A 23,036-nucleotide genomic window follows, 5' to 3' on the forward strand; every position below is an offset into this window, starting at 1 on the left:
GCCTCTCCTTTCCTTGATTAAGCATAAAAGGCATGATTAAGGCCAGGCTCAGTGGCAGAACAATTGACCGCCAGTCAGATTGATTAACTTCAGTGAAAGGCAAAACCTCTCCTATCATTGTAGTAACTGTCTACACAGAAGATCTACATTAGTGTAGCTGCATCAGAGCATCATCAGTGCTGCTGTAACAGTTTAAGTGTAGACATAGCCTCAGCTACAAACAAGTAAATTCAGATTTTGCTATTCACAATGGCCAGTGTTTTCAAAGGTAAGTGCCTGGCTATCTAAAAGGGTATTACAAGGAGGAGAGAGAAAAAATGTTCTCCTTAGCCTCTGATGATAGGACAAGAAGCAGTGGGCTTAAATTGTAGCAAGGGAGGTTTAGGTTGGACATTAGAGAAAACCCCAATTGTCAGGATGGTTAAACATTGGAATAAGTTGCCTAGGGAGGTTGTGGAATCTCCAACACTGTAGATATTTAAAAGCAGGTTGGATAGACATCTATCAGGGATGATCTAGATCAGTGGTTCCTGAACTTTTTGGCATCACGCCCCCTTCCAAAAAAATTGCAGCAAAACTTGGGATGGGATTGATAGGGGGTGGGGGTGGCTGGGTTGCCTCAGGCCTTCCCCCCCCCCCCCCGAAGTTCTTCACGTCCCCCAGTTTGGGAACCCATGATCTAGATGGTGCTTGGTCCTGTCATGAGGGCAGGGAACTGGACTTAATGACCTCTCAGGTCCCTTCCAGTTCTAGTATTCTATGATTCTACGATTCTATCTAGGCTGAAATCCTGGTTTCATTGAAATCAATGGGAGTTTGATTTCAGTAGAGCCAGAATTTCATCCCTAATTTGTGTTATAGACATCTGAGTGTAGACTGATTTTTCAGAGGCTCCATTGACTTCAGTGGGAGCTACAGGTAGATAATCAGATCATCTAGTTAGTTGCCTAAATAGCGGGTTGTAGAGTTGCCTATTCTTAGATTCCTGCATCTGAAAAATTTATAAAAATGTCCAACTGTCTCATGAGGAAAGAGAACAGGCAATGGATTGAGTGGGAATAGGCTCTGGGCTGCATTTTGACCATTAATAATAATTTTCTTCTCAAGATAAAAGCTGCCTCAGCAAGCTCACTGAACCTATTGTGTACCGTTTTCTGTCTTTAAGGATAATTCACAGAAATGCAAATCACAACAAGGTTTTCTTCTTACTATGACTATTTTGAAATTAAAGAATTGGAAAAAGTCCATTTTTAAGTGCAGGATTATGACATAATTAAAATGGGAGCAGAAAGGGCCTTGCCAAGGAAGAGAACTAATGTACATATTGTCTCTCTTCCTTCTATTTGTTGTCTATGGCACTTCAACAGAGAACATATTGCTGAAAATAAGGTCATTAACTTAGAGAATGGAAGAAAAAGAACCTATGGTCAGTTAATAATACCAAATGCAGTGGCATCCACCATCTCCTTGAACTATCCAGTTATCACATCAAGGTTTCACCCAATTACTCCATCCAGCATGCAACACTTGTGCAGCATGACAAACAGAGGCAACTAGCCCCCTGCCCCTCCTCTTCTGCCTTCCTTCATAGCCTCAGCTTCCCAGTGCCTGGATGGCATGATTGCCATGCCACCAGTCCCAATGCTTCAGGAGCATGGCAGCATCTTCAGCGAGCAGCACAGCTGCAGTGCCACCAAACTGGTGCTCCAGACAGCACAGTCGGGGGCAGAGAGCAGGTAGCAGGGCATGTTGGATAGGGTAGAGGTTTCAGGGGAGGCCAGAGGAAACGGGTGGATAGGTAGGTGACAGGAGTCCTTGGGGTACATGAAGGGTGTAGGAGGCTTGGTTGGGGCCATGGTTTCCATAGGGTCAGGTGGTGGGGAGTGGAATTGGCCACACATAGCTGTTTGGGGAGTTATAGCCTTCCCCAGCCTTCCCCACCCAGCCCTCCAAAAAACATCCATATAAAAATGTGACCCCACTAACCCTGCCTCTTCCACCTGAGGCCCCATCCCTTCTAGGCTTGTGGAGATGCCCTTCCGCCACCCTGCACATTGTCAGGTGCCCAGCAATCCTATTGGTTCCCCTGCTGTATTCATATAGAGCTCGTGATCCACCTCAACTCTCAGATCCTTCTCAGTAGTGCTGCTTTCAAGCCAGTTACCCCATTCTGTATTTGTGCATTTGATTTTTCTTCCCTAAATGTTGCATCTCATGTTTGTCTTTGTTTAATTTTATTTTGCTGGCTATAGCCAGTTCTCTAATTTATCAGGATCTTTCTGAATGTTAGCGTTATCTTCTAAAGCAGTAGTGACAGGCCACATGCAGTTCCTCAGGGTAAGCTGCTGGTGGACCACCAGACAAGTTGTGTACTTTGTGCCTATAAATACAGTCTCCTGCAGCTCCCATTGGCTGTGGGTCACCATTCCTGGCCAATGGGAACTGTGGGCAGCCGTACCTGATGACCCATTGCCTGCAGGTTGCCCACCATACACTGAAGTAATTAATGCCAGTCCCTTCCCCTCTCCCCCCAGCTTTGTGCCATCTGCAAAGTTAATCAGGAAGCTACATCCCAGTCATTAATAAAGATGTTAACGAATATCAGATCCAGAACATATCCCTGTGGAACAGCACTTGAGACCTCCCTCCAAATTTACATCTTTCTGTTAATAGTTACTCGTTGTTTGCATTTCTCCAGCTTACTTAACAGAGTGTCATGTGAGACTATGTCAAAAGCCTTGCTGAAGTCCAGGTACATTATTGTGACTCTTAAATGGCAATGAAAAATTGTTTGTGAGTCATTCACACTGAATGTATTTTAGATAAGTATTTGAAAAGAGAATGACTAGGAGCACCTGTGTGCAATATCATGTGCCCAATGCCTTGCAAGTGAAGAACCATCTATTAATCTTGATGTGATTTCATATGCTGGGTTATTTAGCTGAAAACCTAATAAGTGCTACATCAATTAGATATATTAATTGAATCTTATCTGAGTGTCATAAATTGATTAACCACATGCAGGTATTACATTTGTATTTAATATGAAGCAACATTTTGCTGCTGTTTCATATGTTGATAAAGCTTCAGCTAGAGTATTGTTTCCAATTCTGGGTGCCACATTTCAGGAATGATGTGGACAAATTACAGAAAATCCAGAGAAAACAACAAAAATGATTACAGGTTTAGCAAGCATGAGCTATAAAGAAAGACTGAAAAAAATGGGTTTATTCGGTCTAGAAAGGAGAAAATGGAAAGGGGACATGCTAAAAGGTTTCAAGTACATAAAAGACCATTACAAGGAGGATTAAAACATTTTTATTAACCTCTTAGAATAACACAAGAAGCAATGGGCTTAAATTTCAGCAAGGATTTTTTAGGCTGGACATTAGGAGAAATTTTCTAACAGGGTAGGTAAGCACTGGAATAAAGTGGAATTTCCATCATTGGTGGTTTTAGGAACAGGTTCGACAAACACCTGTCAGGAATGCTCTAGTCATTACTTAGTCCTGGCCTTGATAGCTAGTCCTGCCTCTAGGTCCATACCAGTCCTAAACTTCTGTGGTTCTATGATTCATTCTACACTTATCCTGGAGTGCAGTATAGGTAACTGTGTTATTTCTCATTATGCTGTCAGATTATAGCATTAATGGAGATGCAGTCATACCCTTGATTAATGACACCCATTCATCTTAACTGATACTCTTCTGGCAGAGATTTAAAATAAATATCAATGGCAGGTGATGCCAGGATTTCTGCTCTTTCCTTGTTAAGTCAATGAACTCCCATTTATTTCGGGTAATGTTCATGCTATAGACTCTGTTTAGCAGTGACCCATGTCACTACTTCTATTTTGTTTTCTTGCTCTTTTTAATATAATTTTAATATTTTAATATAATTGTCTATTTGTAACCACAGTTTTGTTTTTGTTTTAAATATTTGATACATCTTTCTTTGAAAATATTTATAAATTCCATTGATTAACTTGCCAGATCTTCGACAGAATAATGTCACCACTAAAATCAATTTTACACACATACCACCTTAAAAATGTTTGGTGTTTTCACCTATCTTATTAAATGAATGGAACATTTTATTATTCCTAACTATGGAAGAATGGTATATACACATAGATTACAAATAGGTGCCATCCATATATATTCTGACCAGTGAGACCTCTGTCCTTGTTCCATGTACTTGGCTAATTCATAGTACTGAGGATTTACGAGTCAGTTGTATTTTGCCTTTTAAACTAGAAATTCACCTCCCAGTTCAACTGTAAAATAGAAATTCTGCTGCAAAATCAAATGTTATCCATTTAACTGAAGTTTGCATTGAATTGAACTCAAAACGTTTAATGTGTTTATTGTAATAGTTCTATTTATTTATTTATATATATATATATATATGGTAACGTTTTCTACCTTACATCATTCATTTCTATTGTGGAATTTTTGGCATTTAAGACTGTAATAATTTTTTTTAAAAGCAGTTGAATTTGTTTTGCTTCTTTTTCTTCCAATTCTTCTTGATGTTACTTTATTACATGTAGAGAAACAGTTTTCAGTATGTCTCCACGTTTCTTTTTACTTGTAAGAGTTTTACACATTTTATTACATTGATACAGTGGAAATAAAAATTTGTTGATGAAACTATACCTTTGTATTCAGATTATTGACTTCACCGTAGTCCCTATTCTTTGGGGAACTAAGCAATTACAGGAAATTGAAACAATGCAGCACCTCACAGGATTGCACCCTACTCTTAAATTATGTGGGTTTTTCAATTAAAGTCCATATATCTGTGGAAAACACAGGCCAACATCTACTTATTGAATAACCCTTCTCTCTGGGTGAACAAACTAATCACCTTTCATAAAAGTGCTGAGCTGTATTTCCAAAGTATCTAACTCCCTGGGGCAGATCCTGTACGGCTCACATTATGGGGGTATCAACATAGAGGACTTTGGCTGAGAGTCAATGTGGTATTGTGAATAGCACACTTGGCTGTAATGCAGGAAACCCAGCTTCTCTCCTTAACTCTGCCACCATCCTACTGTGACCTTGGGCAATTCACTTTGTCTATCTTGGCCATTTAGACACTAAGCATTTGGAAGAGGGAACTCTCCTACTTCACTACTCCTACAGTGCTTCTGCCCTGATCTTGGTAGGATCCTCTAAGTCATACCAATAATACTAGTAATAGATAATGCCAGTGGTGCTTCAATTATAGTTAAGGTTGAATTGCTTTGTTCTTAAAGCAGGGATACAACGGTTTAGATATATCGTATCTCAATTACAGTGTATTCTCTCCAAAGTTACATTTAGTGATACTGAATTAATTGTTCTGAATATTTACAAGAACATTTCTAAGAATGATTTTAATGGATTCTTTAAGAAATGCTGAAGACCTTTCAGTCGCAGAAGCTCACAATTAATCCATGATCTGACTACACAAGAGTGGCAGATACACAAAGCTTGAATACTTCTTGGGCATTGGGTAATTTAAAAACAAACATTGGAAGTAAGTGACCTTTTCCCATTATTCATCGTAACTTAAAGTTTCTCCTTCAGCAGAGGCTGAAGAAATCTCAGAGCATCTCAGAATGGGTGCCCATTGTTTTCAGTGGGGCTAAGGCCACTGGCTGCCTCTATCATTGCTGATGGCTGCAGAAGAATGGAGACTGTATCTGAGGTGTGATGTGTGGCTGCTGGAAAGGATTTGCTTCAGGTTGGAGGGTTCTCTGTGAGCAAGGACTGGCCTATTTCCCAAGGTCTGTCATAGTGAGGGAACATTTTCCATGATAGGTTGTAGATTGTTGATGATAAGCTGGGGGGGGCGGGGGTTAAGGTGGGGGATTGTAGGTGATGATCAGTCATGTTCTGTTCTTTTCCTTGTTGGGCCAGTCTTGAAGTAGTTGACTTCTAGTACTTGTCTGGCTCTGTCAGTCTGTTTCCCCACTTCCCCAGATGGATAGATCATGATAGCACATGATTTTATATATTTTGGTTAGTGTCTAAGGTGCCACAGGACCACTAAGCACAGACATATTCATAAATACTACCACTCATGTGAACCTGCATGGGGCCATCAACCAATTTTGTTTATTTCTTCTTTTGTCCTTATTTCCTTCCCAAAGAAATATCCTGTAACTGCTGTTGTAACACCAAGCTCTACTAACACATCACCAAACCTAGAGAGATCCTCTACTTCTACCCCCGGTCTACACTAGCACCTTATTTTGAAATAACCCACCCTGGTCAAATTTCTAAGTGGTGTGTCACATTACCAAGCTCAGAGGGGTAGCCATGTTAGTCTGAATCTGCAAACTCCTTGCCACTATTACCAAGCTCATTATTTTGAAATAACAGGCCATAGAATTAAAACTCTATACTCCTGTTTTTCATCATGAGTAACACTAATTCCAAAATAGTAATTTTGAAATAACGGTGGTGTGGATGTTCTGGTGCTGCTAATTCAAATAATTGGCCTCCGGAGGCCTCCCGCAGCTGCAGTTCTGACCACTCTGGCCACACCAGGAATCTCTACTGCTCTCCTCCTCCTATGGAGCTCTAAAAGTCCCAGGAAGAGGAAAAAGGCTTCTCCCATGTGGCTAGCTGTGTGAGCCCTGTGTGAGAGACCAGGAAGAAGTGTTGGCTGAAAATACAAGTGCTGCACCAGGCCTACCACATGGCCAGGGAGCAGACTGGATGCTCTGGAGAGGCACTGCACAACTGCCACTACTTTGAACAGCTGGATGCCATCCTGGGAGGTAGGGCCTGTCATCTTCCCCACCGTCATCATCAAGTCTGGCCAAAACATGCCAGATGTCAGTCTGCAGGAGGGCAGGATGGCAGAGGATGAGGAGGAGGAGGAGGAGGAGAAGCTTCTCATTACAAGTAATGCCAGGTAACCATGCCCTGCAAGCCAGGAGCTGCCCCTCACTTTGGAGACAGTTCTACCCACCCCAGGCTTCCGACAAACCTAGAGAATGCACTTCAGGTGAGTTCTCTACCTTTCCCTATCTACAAGCAGGGTCAGGCAATGGGCTGCAAGAGGATGCATGCTCCTTATTCAGTCTAGGGTCGCACAACAGTTTGTTCATGTGTGTGCACATGAAATGCCAGTCTGGAGCACTCAGCCCCAAGGCTCTCACACATGGGAACCCCTTCATCCTTCTCACAAGGTTCCTGGAAAGGTCTGTCATAATCCGGCCTCCAAGGTGGGACACCTTCCCACACCAAGCCACCACTAAGTAGTCTGTGATCATGGAACCACACAGAAGTGTCACACATGGCACTGGGTCGTGCCCTCACTCAGTCAGCATCCGCTCTCAGTCAAGCACAGTGATGCAAAAGCAAACTGATATTGAGCATGGGAACTCACTGGGAGGAGGAACAGGAGGGGGAACCCTTTAGCACTCTCTCCAGCAAGCAGTGTCTGCTGCTCGTACACACCTCCCCCAACACCACCCTCCTCTAGTGGGCAGCGATAGAAGTTCTCTCTGTGAGATGCTGCGAGTGCTGGACCTGGAATGTATGGGACGCAAAAGGAAGCCAAGCCACCCCTTTCCCTCCCTCCATGCCTGCTTGTCCCCAGGCCATGGGTGTTCTGATGCTCCCCTGGGACATCTGTGCCCTGCAGGAAATTCCTACTTTCTAGGCAACATATGGCCTTGCTTAAATTTCATCGCCATCATCTGAACCGAGATCTTCAGTGTCAGCTCAGAGATTAGAGGCAGGCTTCATACATAGTGTCTCCTGTGATGACTGCCCTTCTAACTTTTCTTCACAGCTGGGACAGCTGCGAGCGTGGCACATCCCCTACCTCCCACCCCATCTACCCAACTGAACAGGATCTGCAGGCAGAAAAGCACCCAGGAGGAGCTCATGAAGGAGCAGATGGTCTGCTTGCAGTCCCTCATCCAGGGACTCGAGGCAAAGTGTCAGGAGCGGGCCACTGACTGGGAGGAGCACCAGACTCCCCAGGAGGAGAGGAAGGCTATGTGGAAAGAGCTAGCACAGCAGCATGACCTCACCTCAGTGATGGAGCACATGGCATCATTCATGGAACAGGCCACCAGCCACCCACCTGGCCACCTGATGGTTTCCTCTTCAAGAATACCAAGGGGCTGCCAGGGCCCCAGATCTCAGAATGTTGGGGCCCTTAGGGCAGCCAGAGCCTCCAGACCACCTGGAGGCAGGCGCCAGTCCCAGCCCCAGCCCTGAACCTCTCCCCTTCCGTATTCCAGGTTCTTTACCCTGTTGTATGTCCCCCCCGAATAAAGATTCCTGTTTTTTCAAAAACAGTGTCTTCATTGTTTGGTCTGCAGGGGAAGGTGGGAAGAAAGGACAGGGAAAGGGTGGGGTGGGGGATGAAAGGCACACAGGGAATGCAAGGGCCACTTGTGAAGAGGCACAGGGGAAGAGTCTCCAAACTGTCCTTGCATCAAACTGTCCTTCAAGGTCTCTCTGATGAGAATAGCCCCTTGATGTGCTGTCCTGATGGCACTGGTATCTCGCTGCTCAAACTCCCTGGCCAGCCATTCAGCCCCTCCCCCCCTCCCCAGCAGAAAAGTCTCCCACTTGTTCTCACACAGGTTGTAAAACACACAACAGGCCACCACCACAAAGGGGATGTTTCACTTGCTGAGGTCCAGATAGGTGAGAAGACTCCTGAACCTCCCCTTTAAATGCCCAAATTCACAGTCTACCCCCATTTGGCACCTGCTCAGCATGGTATTAGACTGCTCCTTGGTGGGGTCCAGGTTGCCCAGGTAGGACCCCATGAAGCAGGGGGGCAAGGGATAGGCTGAGTCACCCAGGATCATGATGGGCATTTCCATCTCTCCAACTCTGATGGTTCAATCTAGGGGAAAAAAGTGCTGGCATGCATCTTTCACAAGAGGCATGAGTTCCAAAAGATGCGGGCGTCGTGCGCCTTCTCCGACCATCCAGTGCTGATGTCAATGAAGTATCCCTTGTGACCTATGAGGGCCTGCAGCACCATGGAGAAGTACCCCTTCCTATTGATGAAATCTGAAGCACGGTGGTTGGGGACCAGCATGGGGATGTGCATAGCATCTATGGTCCTTCCCCCCCCCCCCCCCCGCTCCCCCTGCTCCCCTCCCTCCCACAGTTGGGGAAACCCATGGCAGCAAAGCTGTCAACAATGCTGTCCAAGTTGCCCAGAGTGACAACCCTCCGTAGCAGCACGTGATTGATGGACATGGCTACCTGCATGAGCATAGTCCCAACTGCGAATTTCCCCATACTGAACTGGTTCCTGACGGGTAGCTGTCTGGTGTAGTGAGCTTCCACAGGGAGATGGCCATGTGCTTCTGCACAGGGATGGCGGATATCATGCAGGTGTCCAGTCACCTGAGGGCAGGGTTGAGCCACTCACAGAGCACAAGGAAGGTGGCCCTGGCATATGCAGAAGTTCTGCAGACACTGCTGATCATCCCGTCTCTGCATGACAATGTGGCCCCACCAGTCCGAGCTCATCTCCCTCCTCCAGAAGTGGTGTTGAACTGTGGCCAGGGGCTTAAGGGGTGTGCACAGCAGCAGGAGTGCCAGGACCTGGTGAGCAGGGCCTGTGGGCCATCCTGGGGTTCATCCTCCTCGGCCTTGTCCTGGTCCCACTGGAGCAGTATGTGGGCAGTTCGGAAGTACTTCACTATGAAGCACATCTCGAAACGTATGAGCCTGGCATGGTTTTGCAGCTGCTCTTGCTCTGTGGTGTCAGTGCTGTGGCATTGGCACAGGCAACCAGAGCACAAGAAGGCACATGCCCACTGTGTCCCTTTTCTATCCCATGACGGGAGAAGCAGTGGATGAATGACTTGTGATACACAGCCATCGATAGGAGCCCCTCTAAGCTGGCATTCTGCAGCTTTCTGGACCAAAAAGCCACAGGAAGTATCCGCCCTCCTGATGCCCTCCCCAGAGTTTTTCCTTGGGCTCTAAGTCCGAGACAGGGTCCTTTCAATGTGGACATGCTATTTTGGACTACAGGCAGTCCCCAGGTTACATCTATCCGACTTAAGTCGGATCCCTAGTTACGAACGGGGGGGGGGGCGCAGCTAGTGCGGGGTGCCTCCCCCATGGTCGCCGCCTCTGGTGGCACGGGGGGTGCTTCCCCCCAGCAGACCAGGGAGACACGGAGCTAGCACCCCATCCCCCAGCAGACCAGGGTGACGCGGAGCGGCTTTTCTCGCCGCGGAGGACGCGGGCGGTGGGACCGCCGAGACGCGCCGCGGTCCCGCCGCCCGCGTCCTCCGCGGCAAGAAAAGCCGCTCCACGTCTCCCTGGTCTGCTGGGGGAGGGGGGGCGCAGCTAGTGCACCCCCCCCCCCCCCCCAGCAGACCAGGCTTTTCTCACCGCTGGTCAGTTTCAGCAGCGGCTGAATCAGGACACCAGGGGTAGAACAGCTGAGGGGCTGCCGGGTTGGTCCCACCGTGCCAAGGGTCGGCGCTACCAGACCAACCCAGCAGCACTCCAGCTGCTCTGCCCCTGGCGTGTCCGATTCAGCCGCTGCTGGTCAGTTTCAACCTGGCAGCACCCCAGCTGCTCTACACCAGGTGTCTCAAGTCAGCTGCTGCTGAAACTGATCAGCGGCTGATTCCAGGAAAATGGAATCTGCAAAAATGGAAGTCAGCCCTGGGGGAAAAATTCCCCTCTTTAAGTTGTTTTGCTATAAGTCCAAGTTTTTTGGAATGTATCTTGGACTTATACTGAGGCCAGCCTGTACATTTCAAGTTAAGCACATGCTTCAGTACTTTGCTGGATCTGCTATTACATCCTCTTGGTATGTGCCTGAAACAAGAAGGAACTGATTTTCTTGGAGGAAGAGAAGGAGAGAAGATTGCCATTGTTCTGCTAATTATTAATTCCATTACTGCCCCTCAGAGGAATTACTCAGAAATGCATTGAGCTTTAATGCACAGTCTCATCAAGTGAAACTGTTTCAAGCACATTTTATTTCCAGATTCCTCCACTTCCACCTTCCACACACATTGATCTTGTTTGTATTTTCTGGTCAATAGTTTAGCTGACTAATTTCCTCCCGCCCCCATTTTTATTTGCATGTGAAGAATTAAGCATAAGCAAAAAAAAAAAAAAGAAGAAGAAGTGGAAGACATTAATATTTATGGTATCTGTATACTGGTGTCAAATTTTAAAATCATTTGAAAACTAATGGCAAGAGGGGAAAAACATTAAATCAGGACAGTTTTATTTCTATCTTGAGAGAGGACACTTTAGAGAAGATATATATTCAAAAACGCACAAACTTTAATTTACACAGTAGAGAGAAACAAAAATATCCACATTGCACATTTTTCTCTAGCAATGGAGTTGTAATAAAAAAGGAAAACAGTGATGTTGCTATGGGACAGACTCTACCTGAACTATTTCTTTTAACTGTAATGTATATGATCATTCATTCAAAACGTGCAAGGAGTTAAGAAACATCATTTATTTCTTCGTTTTGTACAACCAGAGATGTCACTTTAGACCTTTAAAATAAATAATCTCAAATTCATTTATTTCTGGTTATTAAAATTCCCTTCACAGTGGCTTGTTGCCTTCTTATTTTGATTTCACATAGAAGGACCTGAGATGGAGCAGGCTTCATATAAAATCAGGGACTTAACACAAATAGGAGACAAAAAAAGAAACCCAGCATTATGAATAGAGGTTATTGTACATGATGTACTCATAATAACCCAGTGATCACACATTTACAGAGATTTACAACATACAAAGTATTGAGTGTGACATATTCTTACAGGAAGGGTCTGGCAGTCATGTTTGTACAATTTAAATCACAGTTTTTGGAGACAGATTTAGTATACATCGTACCACACATACATATCATGAGATGAATGTAGCTTAGATGATTAAATAAGTTCATTTCAGCTCCAAGGAATTTACTTTATAAGTGTATCCCCCAAAAAAGTAACTGCTACAACTGAAGTAAACAAACCATTCTGTCTTTTTATTTAGTTCATGCCCTAAGACACAGTACATCCCTGTATATCACATAGGAGGGGAGGGAGAGTGGTAGAAGTGACTGGGAAAGGGCTTTGCTTATTTTAAAAAGAAATTGGTTTAAGACAACTGCCTTTTTATCTCCAAGGGGAAAAGAAAGCCAAAGGGTCTTGACTGTGTAGTTTTTTAAGCACCAGCATCCTAAATTTGGTTGTCTTTTTGTTAAGTATGTCCTATTGAAGCCTTGGATGCTAGGTTTCTTCTCTTTGTTTGGTAGGTTTTGTCTCCATTTTTTTTCTTGTTAGCTATATGTGCAGAGAGTAAACTGATACTAACAGTTCACAGCACTTGCATTGCACATTCATGGCCCTTTCACGTTCTTACCAGCTGTCTGTCCAGCTTGCACTGTGCAAGATGATGGCTCACAATATCCTGGAGGACCAGCAGGACCTGGAGGACCAGGTACTCCAGGCTGACCAGCCACTCCTGGTGGGCCTCGTTCACCATCATGTCCTTCTCTTCCATAGCTGGGTCTGCCAGGTTCACCTGGGAGAAGGGACATACATGTAAATGGAAGCACTACATGGTAGATATAAAATGAAAATCGTTTTATTTAAAGTTTGGCTTTCTGTTTAAAAGAGACAGTGAAAATGGCTGTAGGGGGTTCAGTGTTTACTGTCTGTGAGTTCCATATAACATGTTTTCCTTTTACAAATTAAAAGATGTTTCTTTATCAACCGTCTCTCCAAATTCAATCTGAGTTTATCACGGGTAGTCTGTGAGAACCCAGACAAAGTGTCCAGAGGCCAAATTCTCCCTGCAGTTACTTCTGTGCTATTTTAATCCCCTCAGTTGTGTTGCAGTATGAATTATTAGAACCTAGTATACAATTCCGTTGATGATGCACAAGGATAGAATCTAGGCTATTAGTACTCTAGGGCTAACAGAAATAAAAAGCACTAAAAATGTATTTCTGTCCTCCAGAAAAATATGACTTTTAATACACATAGGCTGTGTCTAGACTGGCAAGTTCTTCCGGAAAATCAGCAGCTTTTCCGGAAAAACTTGCCAGCTGTCTACACTGGCTGCTTGAATTTCCGGAAAAGCACTGACGATCTCATGTAAGATTGTCAGTGCTTTTCCGGAAATACTATGCTGCTCCCGTTTGGGCAAAAGTCTTTTTCCGAAAGACTTTTGCGCAAAAGGGCCACTGTAGACAGCACATTACTGTTTTCCGCAAAAAAGCCCCGATCGCGAAAATGGCGATCGGGGCTTTTTTGCAGAAAACTGCGTCTAGATTGGCCACAGACACTTTTACGCAAAAAGTGCTTTTGCGGAAAAGCATCCTGCCAATCTAGACACGCTTTTCCGAAAATGCTTTTAATGGAAAACTTTTCCGTTAAAAGCATTTTCAGAAAATCATGCCAGTGAAGACGTAGCCATAGAGAGCTGCTCTCTTAAGCAGTAAGGTGTATTTTTATGTATTTCTCTTTACATTGTCAATGAATGGATAACATAATAAGCAATTTCTGTAAGTTTCTTCTAGTGGCACACACACATAAATTGAGAGCTTTATAGATCTCAAAACATCTGTGTTTGTTAATAAGTGAAACCATTGTCCTTGTTACACAGAAAAGGACATTCGGTAGCTTATAGCCATACATACACACAGAAGTGTGTTGTAGAGAGAACTTGTTATATTGAAAATGAATATACCTCTTCACTTAACCACTTGAGGGCAGTTGTGTTACATTCATGAGCAAGAATCTGGATTCTGAAATTCTGTGATGCAATATGGCAAATAACGAAAATAGGGGACTGTAATTTGAACTGCTGTCTCCTCACAAAAAAATAATTATAAACAGATTCTTTAAATTCTCCACTATTACTGATGAATTGGGGGGTTTAGGGTTTTGTTGTTGTTGGGGTTTTGTGTGTGTGTCTATGGTTGTTATTAGAGGAACTGCATATGTGTTGTTTTTGGTTTACACATGCTGGTCCCAGTCCTAATCCCATGGAAATCAATGGGAGTTTTGTCATTACTTAGATGATAATAGGATCAGGCCCAGGCCTATTTTTCTTACTATGAACATGATAGTTCTTATTCATGACAGTGTATATAAATAAAAACACTGGCATGCAACTGATTCCTTAACAAATTACTGGACTTTTTTTTTTAAATAATGTCAATTCCTCCCTTTTCCCCAGCTCCCTTCTTATATATTCCTCTTATTACCTCCACATACCCCTGAATATTTACCTGGAAGACCTGTTATTCCAGGTAAGCCTTTGGGTCCTCTGCCTGGAAATCCTCTCTCTCCCTTTTCACCAGCTTCACCTGAGGCAAATTAGTGAAATGTCATTCACAGATGTGCAAAGTTTTTTTCTACCTCAAGACAATTAACCATCAGGAAAACAGACTCTATGAGAAGGGGAGTTTAATAGAAGACGCATGTGGTGAGGTGCAGAGCAAGCATGCCAGAGTGATGATCTGACTTTCTTTCACCAGGAAATAATGTGACAAGCTTCCAAGCTACACAAAGCTCTTCCTCAGCTCTGTGTAGCTCGAAAATGGGTCGCTTTCACCTACAGTTGATGGTCCAAATCAAGACCATACTTCACCCAGCTTGTCTAATATCAATGAGACCAACTTGACTACAACAACACTGCAAACAATGAATTACATACTTGTAAAAAGTCAATGTGGACTTTGTAATTGTAAAAAGTCAATGAGTTGCATTTAAGGGAAAAAGGGGGAAAAAAGCATTTCCACCTATGATGGCAATGGCAATTGGGTTATACTATGTTTCACATAGCTTAAAATATCTAGTCACAAACAAAACATGAAGGATGAAACAGGCAAGGAATTTTGGAGGGAAAATCTGAAATAGTCAGTGAAGGAACTTTTTTAAGCTACATGAGGTGGACTACAAAGTACAATAGTTCTCAGGAGCTTAAGGGATAAGTTTGAATTAAGATACCCAACTCCAGCAACATTAATTGCATAGCTGGAGTCGACATACCTTAATTTGAACTTTGGCACTGTCTACACAGTGGGAGGTCGATAGGACAAGTGTTCCCATTGACTTCCTTTACTCCTTGCAAAGAGTAGGAATACCAGTGTCCCCAGGGATGCCCTCAAAATTTGATTTCATGGGTCCTTACTAGACCCGATAAATCAAACGTCAGAAGATCGACCTCCAGAGCATCAGTGCATGAGTAAGTGTAAATGTGGCCTCAGTTTGTGCATGGCTACATTGGATGTCATGTCTTTACAGGATATGGCAGGACAGAAGAAAAAGAAGCCAATTCTTACTAAATGTTCTGTGGTATCCCAACTGGGTTTAGGCAGCTGAAAGAATAAGGAATACAGAAAAGGAGATGTCTCTTCTCTTGACATTAAAACATTACAATTATGATAGTTTAGACATTAGGGTTAGGTACTGTAGAAAAGAAAGAAGTTCAATTAGATTTTCCTTTTGTAGAGTCACAGCCTTCCTTCAAAATCTGTTTCATACACTGCTCTGAATAAAGAAGAGGATGAAGTCCCTTAGAAAGATGTGGGAGCTTTAAAATCTTTGCTATTTGACCATCTGGATTCAATGCTGTTCACCCCATGTAGAGTCACTGTCAATTCTTGCATCCTCTTTTGAAGAGAGCTATGCAAGCAATCCCTTTGGTGTTCCACAGCAAATACAAAGATGGAAGTTTAACCCTTTAAATATGTACTTAATAATGTTTGAGACCATTAAGACTAAAAACTACAGTAGTTTCGTTCCTTTTCATGATCCTAATGTGCTGCATCCAGTATTGTGAGTCTGACCTTGATTAGGAATGGAACGGCAGAAACTTCGTGGGTTGTCATTTGCACTGTCCAGCTCTCTCATGTGTTGGAATAGCCATTGAGGAAGATGAAGGAGTACCTAAGAAGGATTCTGCTATCTCTAAATTTTAGAGATTTTAGAGATTACAGCTGGCCAGTCTGCCTGAAGATTAATTCTGTCCTTGTAATTACAGCCTCAGGCAGACTTGATGTTAAGTTACATTAAATATATATGGGTATGTCTACACTACCCCCCTAGTTCGAACTAGGAGGGTAATGTAGGCATACCGCACTTGCAAATGAAGCCCGGGATTTGAATTTCCCGGGCTTCATTTGCATAAGCGGGGAGCCGCCATTTTTAAAACCCCGCTGGTTCGAACCCCGTGCAGCGCGGCTACACGGGGCTTGAACTAGGTAGTTCGGACTAGGATTCCTATTCCGAACTACCGGTACACCTCGTGGAACGAATCCTAGTCCGAACTACCTAGTTCGAGCCCCGTGTAGCCGCGCTGCACGGGGTTCGAACCAGCGGGGTTTTAAAAATGGCGGCTCCCCGCTTATGCAAATGAAGTCCGGGAAATTCAAATCCCGGGCTTCATTTGCAAGTGTGGTATGCCTACATTACCCTCCTAGTTCGAACTAGGAGGGTAGTGTAGACATACTCTATATTAGTACTTCTAACTACAGAAAACTTTGGAATGGAGTCTACTACTAGTTATAGACACACATCCTTTCTCTTTGCACTAAAATCCTTGATTTTATCATTTGCAGCTGCACCCTCTGACTCTTTTCTTCCCATTTTCTATCTGACCTACTTCAATGTGGCTTTCAATTGAATTTCCACTTCTAGCTGCCTGCATTCCATCAAAGTTGCTTTCACTACAGACCTCCCTCCTCAGACCCAATCTTTTTCACCCTTGCCACAACTGATCACTGCTCACATACTCTCTTCCCAGATTTTCTTGCATTGTGCTTTCGACTTTTGTACTAGCCTTTTAGCGTGCGCTCCTTTGGCTCTGTAGTACTTGGTGACCCTGCATAGACCTCATTTCTTTTCTCTCTTGGCTCTCTCCCTAGCTGACCTCTTCTAGTCCCATGGGTTCATTTCTCTGCAAATACTTTCCAATGTTCACTTTTTCCACTGCATTCAGAACCGCATCTTTGTATGACTCTATAAACTCTCTGTCACGACTGTGCATTCAGGTGGTAACACTTATTTTCAGAGCAGGGACTTGCTATTTGCTTGGCACAGTCTGCCTGTTGCAGAACACCATGTATCCTTTTGCCCTGTATTAATAAAAGAATGCCAGAAGGCAGGGATTATCACATTCAGAGCTGTACTTTGTATTTTGTTCAGATCAACTGCAGCATGTTATTTTTCTGCAGAATAGTTTTTTTTCTTGGTGCCACTTAAAAACCTCTTTCCATCTTCCAAACCTAAACTAGCAAGATCAGAAGCACTCTGCTGCTGTTGGATTTTTTTTTTTTTTTTTTTTGAGGCACGGTGTCTAGGTGCCAAAGCAGATACAGCCTGAAATGTCTCAGACAACTCCGCAGAACAAGCAACATCCAAATACTCCTATGACTCCAGTTGTTTGGGATGAAGCCTCTGCTGAAGCTCGGGGGCATCATTTCAGATTTTGGTGGGGGTAGAGAGGTGACCTGTGCATGCCACGATGTGAGGGGGGGGGAGGAATGAGAGCATGGAGAGGGTGAACTAAGGACAGAGGCTTCAGCAGTGTTACTGAGTATGCTCAGTACAAGCAAAGCATCAAATGGGGGGGTAGAACATATCCCATCCACCCTCCCACACACACACACACACATTATTTCTATTTAAGGGCTACTAAGCACTGGAAAACTCAACTTTTTTTTTTTTTTTTTTTTTTTTTTTTTGGCAGACAGCTTAGCAGCTAGCTCACAGGAGCACTGTATCTAATTCCTTATTGTCAACAGAACTCGGCGGTAGTGTAGACGCAGATATAGTTTTGTCGACAAAACCCTGTAGTCTAGACACACCCTTAGTGAAGGAATTAATAGCATTTCCTTATTCTAGTTGTCCCCACCATTCATGATTATCTAGATCTCTAAGGGTATGTCTACACTACCCCGCTAGTTCAAACTAGCGGGGGTAATGTAGTCATCCGCAATTGCAAATGAAGCCCGGGATTTGAATTTCCCGGGCTTCATTTGCATGAAGCCGGCCGGCGCCATTTTTAAATGCCGGCTAGTTCGAACCCTGTGCCGCGCGGCTACACGAGGCACGGAGTAGCTAGTTCGGATTAGGCTTCCTAATCCGAACTAGCTGTACTCCTCATTCCACGAGGAGTACAGCTAGTTTGGATTAGAAGCCTAATCCGAACTAGCTACTCCGTGCCTCGTGTAGCCGCGCGGCACGGGGTTCGAACTAGCCGGCATTTAAAAATGGCGCCGGCCGGCTTCATGCAAATGAAGCCCGGGAAATTCAAATCCCGGGCTTCATTTGCAATTGCGGATGACTACATTACCCCCGCTAGTTTGAACTAGCGGGGTAGTGTAGACATACCCTAACATATTCACCACCACCCCATTAGTTATTTCTTTTGCAAGTTAAAAAATTCCCATATTGTTAATCTCTCCTTATATGGAAACTGTTCCTTACTCCCTACACATTTCTATTGCCTTTTCTGTACTTTTTCCAACTACAATATATCTTTTTTTCGATGGGGTGACTAGATCTGCATACAGTATTCAAGATGTGGGTATACCATGATTTTATATAGTGGCAATCTGGTATTTTGTGTTATTATCTATTTCTTTCATAATGATTCCCAATATTCTGTTAGCTTTTCAGTTTTCAGACTGCCACTCCACATTGAACAGATGTTTTCAGGGAACTATCCACAAGGATTCTAAGATCTGTTTCTTGGGTGGTAACAGCTATTTTACACCCCCATCATTTTTGTATCTATAGTTAGGATTACATTTTTCCATGTGCATTATTTGCACTTATCTACAGTGAATTCCATCTGCACGAGTTACCCAATCACCCAGTTCTGTGAGATCCCTTTGTAATTCCTTGTCGTCTGCTTTGGATTAGTCACTGTTTCCCCCTTTTTCAAGAACATTTATGAGAAGTTTAACAGTAGTGATCCAAACGCAGATCTATGCATCACAACACTCATTCGTACTCAAGCAGCTCAAACTCTTTGCAGTTAAGCACTGCCTCTGGAGTCAGAACATGGGTTTTAAGCAGACATCAAATATGAAATCCAGGGATTCCAACTTGTAGGGGTGGTCTACTGTCTCTCTATTCCACCATAAATGGCACCCTTGCTATAGATTTTTCTGTACTTATCTTACTTTACTACTCTAAATCTCTTGTATTCAAGAGTGTAGGAAAATTATCTAACCATTACGTGCAAAGAAACCTTTTTGTAAGGATTGGTCCAAGAACAATTATAACCAAAGATAAACAATTTCAGGTGATGGCTATTTCACAGCCTAAAATACATGCTTCACCATAAAAACTCTTGCATTGGACAGAAAATATACAACTACAGAGGTATTTAGATATGCACCCACAAATTTACCAGAGGGTAACATGGAAACAAGTCATGATAGGACGTTATTTTTTCTACATTCTGTTTTTTATTTGTTGTTTGGGCTTAAACTTTTTTATTTATTTTATAATTGTATTTTTGGCCAGGTAAAGAATGTTAAATATGTGAACTTTTTTCTTCTTTCTAAGAAGAGAATGTGGGTGAGACTACATTGTATATTCAGATTCCTTGGCCAGAAGGAGCTACTGCGATCATCTTGTCTGACTGCCTGTATATACCATAGAATTTCTTGAAAATAATTCCTTGAGCAGCACATCTCTAGCACCACCGTAATTAGAGTTTGTCTTTTCCTTTTATGCTGTACCTCTCATCAGGTCATCAGGGTTTTATATAATTTTGCTTTGACAAAAACTAACACTCCAGTACTGTAACCCAGAGGGTTTTGCAAGAGAACAGACTTTTTAAAAGGACACTGCTGCTGCCTTCATACAACAAAGATAGCTGGGGGAAAACCTGGCTGCTGGCTAGAAACAGAAATAAGTACAATAGTTTTACAGAAAAATTCCCCGACCCCAAACCTTCCTTTGATGGCAAAATCCCATTAGGGTATGTCTACTCTAGCCACCCTAGTTCGAATTAGGGTGCCTAATGTAGTCATTCAAACTTGCAAATGAAGCCCGGGATTAAAATATCCCGGGTTTTATTTGCATGTTCCCGGGCGCTGCCATTTTTAAATGGCCGGTAGTTCAGACTCCCTGCCCGCGGCTACACGTGGCACGGGCTAGGTAGTTTGATCTAAATCCCCTAATTTGGACTACCGTTACTCCTCCTGCAATGAGGAATAATGGTAGTCTGAATTAGGGGCTTTAGTTCTAACTACCTAGCCCGTGCCGCGTGTAGCCGTGGGCAGGGAGTCCGAACTACCGGGCATTTAAAAATTGTGGCACCCGGGAACATGCAAATAAAACCCAGGAAATTTTAATCCTGGGCTTCATTTGCAAGTTCAAATGACTACATTAGGCACCCTAGTTCGAACTAGGGTGGCTAGTGTAGACATACTTAGTGAGAAACGAACAATTATTAATTTAGATTAAATAAAGATTTTTAATACATTCAACAAGCCAATTCTTTAACACAGATTTCACTTTTTCAAAGGATCCATAGATTTTGCAATGTAGCGTGCAAAGGTGCTGAATGTAGAATTTGATTTATTATTACAACAAACCAATAAGGAAGAATTCTTTTAATCAGCTGTAAGCCAAGACTCCTGATGGATGAAACTCAGAGGGTGCGTCAAGACTGGCAAGATTTTGCACAGAAGCAGCCGCTTTTGTGCAAAAACTTGCCAGCTGTCTATACTGGCCGCTTGAATTTGTGCAAGAGCACTGACGTTCTAATGTAAGAATTCAGTGCTTCTTGCGCAAATACTTTGATGCTCCTGCTCAGGGATAAGCCCTCTTGCCCAAGAATACTTGCCCTCACTCAGGACACCACAGCACTCTGCAACATGGAGCCAGAGCTGCCCCTGGGCACTCTGGTGCTTCTCATGGATGCGTTGCTGCAAGCCTGGCTGCACTTTCTGCAGGCTTCCATCTGGAGGTCCATCGGGGGGCTGTCAGTATCCAGGAGACCCTGCGGGAGAGCTTCCACCCTGAGGAGCACTAAGAGCCTCCTTGGTCTGCCTCCCTGGGGGCTTGTGCCTCATTCCTCCCTCACGTCCTTCCCCTCCCTAATCCTCCTTCCTGATGTAAAATAAAATAGATATATTTTCATGAACACAAACTCTCTTTATTTAACAAAACGGGGCAGGGAATGAAACTCTGGTGAAACTGAGAAAAGGAGGTGGGAAAGCGGAGAAGAGTGGGTGGGAGAGGGGAGGGGGAAACCTGGGAGGAGGGAGCTGGAAGGGGGAAGCAAAGGGAAGAAGGGGGAGGGGAAGCTCAGGGCTCATGGTTGGGGGTCTTGCAGGACCAACTTGATTTTCATGCAAACCTGCTCCTGGGTTTGCATGTGGCCTTTGGTGGCCAGGCTGGCAGCTATCCTGCCATAGACGGCCGCATTTCTCCATCTAGTGCGGAGATCATGGACGTTTGGGGCATCCCCCCAAACCTGAATAAGGTCCATGATCTCCACCCTGGACCAGGACGGCACCTGCCTTCTCCGGCCCTGGCAGGCTCCTGGGAGCTGGCAGACTACTCTTGGGGAGCGGTGGAGGGCTGGCTGGCAGTTGCTTACTGGCTCATGTTTTGGGGCCACTGGGTCAGGGGTATTGACTGCTGGTTCTGTGCTGGCAGGCTTGGAGCTGGCACAGGCACTGTGGCCAGAGTCAACCCCTTTATGGGCTCCGGGGAGAGGGGAGGGAGAGGAGTGTTCTTGGTTGATGCCGGAGCGGCCACCAGGGCATCTAGGGAAGGCTGGAGGCCCCCTATTTTGATATAAGTGTCTACACAGCACTTATTTTGAAATAGCTATTTTGAATTTCATTTATTCCTCATGGAATGAGGTTTACCAATTTCAAAATAGCAGTTTGACTCTGTAGACTCTAGTAAAGTTATTTCAAAATAACAGCTGTTACTTCGAAATAACTTTGCTGTGTAGATATACCCTCAGAGCCCCGGTATACATCCTGGGGGTTTTGTTGCAGCACTAAAAATAGCAATGAGATGTTCCTGGTCAGTCTTTGAAATTTGGCGAGGAGGGTGGATCTGGCAGTCAGGGCTCAAGCCCAGATAGGGACATATTTACCACTATATTTAGTGCCAGACTTTGAGCCCCCTCAGCCAGACTCTATAGGGATTGGCTGAGAGTCTTGCTACAGCAGGGGGTTTCTTTGCAATCTAGATGTACCCAGAAATGCTTGAACTGAAGGCTCAAGGAAATGTACTTCAATCTGCTGAGGGAAAGGAAAAATTAAAGATTTAAATTCAGACACTTTAGCAGAGAAAGGAGGTTACAGCATTAATCCTAAAATCAAAGTGTTAAGTGCTTTCTGACCCAGACAACTTATGACTCAGTGGTGATTAAGCGTGTTCCTTGTAATGCTCAACCTCACCACAGATTCGATTGCGCAGAAGGAATGATCCACCTTACCAAAAAGCAGACAACATTTATGCTCCACAAATTAAAAAGCTTATTATAACATTTCTTACCTTTTGGACCTTTGAAACCAATCTCACCAGGAGGACCTTTAAGACCTGGCAAACCACGGGGTCCAATCTGTCCTGGAAAGCCATTTTCTCCAGGAGATCCGGGAGCACCTGGCGGTCCAGGTCGACCGGGGAGACCCGTAGCACCAGATTCAGGCCTCCTAAGGCTGGCTGCTAGTTGAGCGAGGTGTTCTGTAATCAAGCAACCGGCAGAAAGAAATCAAGAGACAGACATATACACCACATAGTAGTGATTTGCAGATTTTGAACCTCACACTCAAAACATTTTATGGATGTGAGATTCTAAAATGATCTAAATAAAGTATATACATTGTAAATCATCTATATGTAGCGTTAATAAAATAGTAAATAATAGTGCTGCCTTAAAGGGTGTGTGTGTTTGTAGATCTGTGTGTGTGTTTCCATTTTATTATAGTTAATAATAGGATCTGGCCTCAAAAGAAGGGGCATTTAAATAATAGCAAGATAAGGAAGAAATATATCAGTTTACATATAACACTAAGCCAAGACT

General features: G+C 43.8%; 2 protein-coding genes across 2 annotated transcripts in view; one reads left to right on the forward strand and one right to left on the reverse strand.

The window, feature by feature from the left end:
• The window catches only part of COL19A1 (collagen type XIX alpha 1 chain), a 368,607-nt gene that overhangs the window by 342,703 nt on the left and 2,868 nt on the right, over window positions 1-23,036 (forward strand). The gene's annotated exons all lie outside the window — the stretch shown is intronic.
• The window catches only part of COL9A1 (collagen type IX alpha 1 chain), a 110,196-nt gene continuing 98,441 nt past the window's right edge, over window positions 11,282-23,036 (reverse strand). The window contains exons 35-37 of the mRNA XM_006127230.5: window positions 22,508-22,696; window positions 14,254-14,331; window positions 11,282-12,539 (exon numbers count right to left, since the gene is read on the reverse strand). Of these exons, the coding sequence (XP_006127292.1) occupies window positions 12,355-12,539; window positions 14,254-14,331; window positions 22,508-22,696 (452 nt within the window). The 3' untranslated portion in view covers window positions 11,282-12,354. The remainder of the gene's footprint in view (window positions 12,540-14,253; window positions 14,332-22,507; window positions 22,697-23,036) is intronic.

Source organism: Pelodiscus sinensis, chromosome 3 (genome assembly GCF_052426305.1).
Source record: "Pelodiscus sinensis isolate ZL-2025 chromosome 3, ASM5242630v1, whole genome shotgun sequence".
NCBI lineage: Eukaryota > Metazoa > Chordata > Testudines > Trionychidae > Pelodiscus > Pelodiscus sinensis.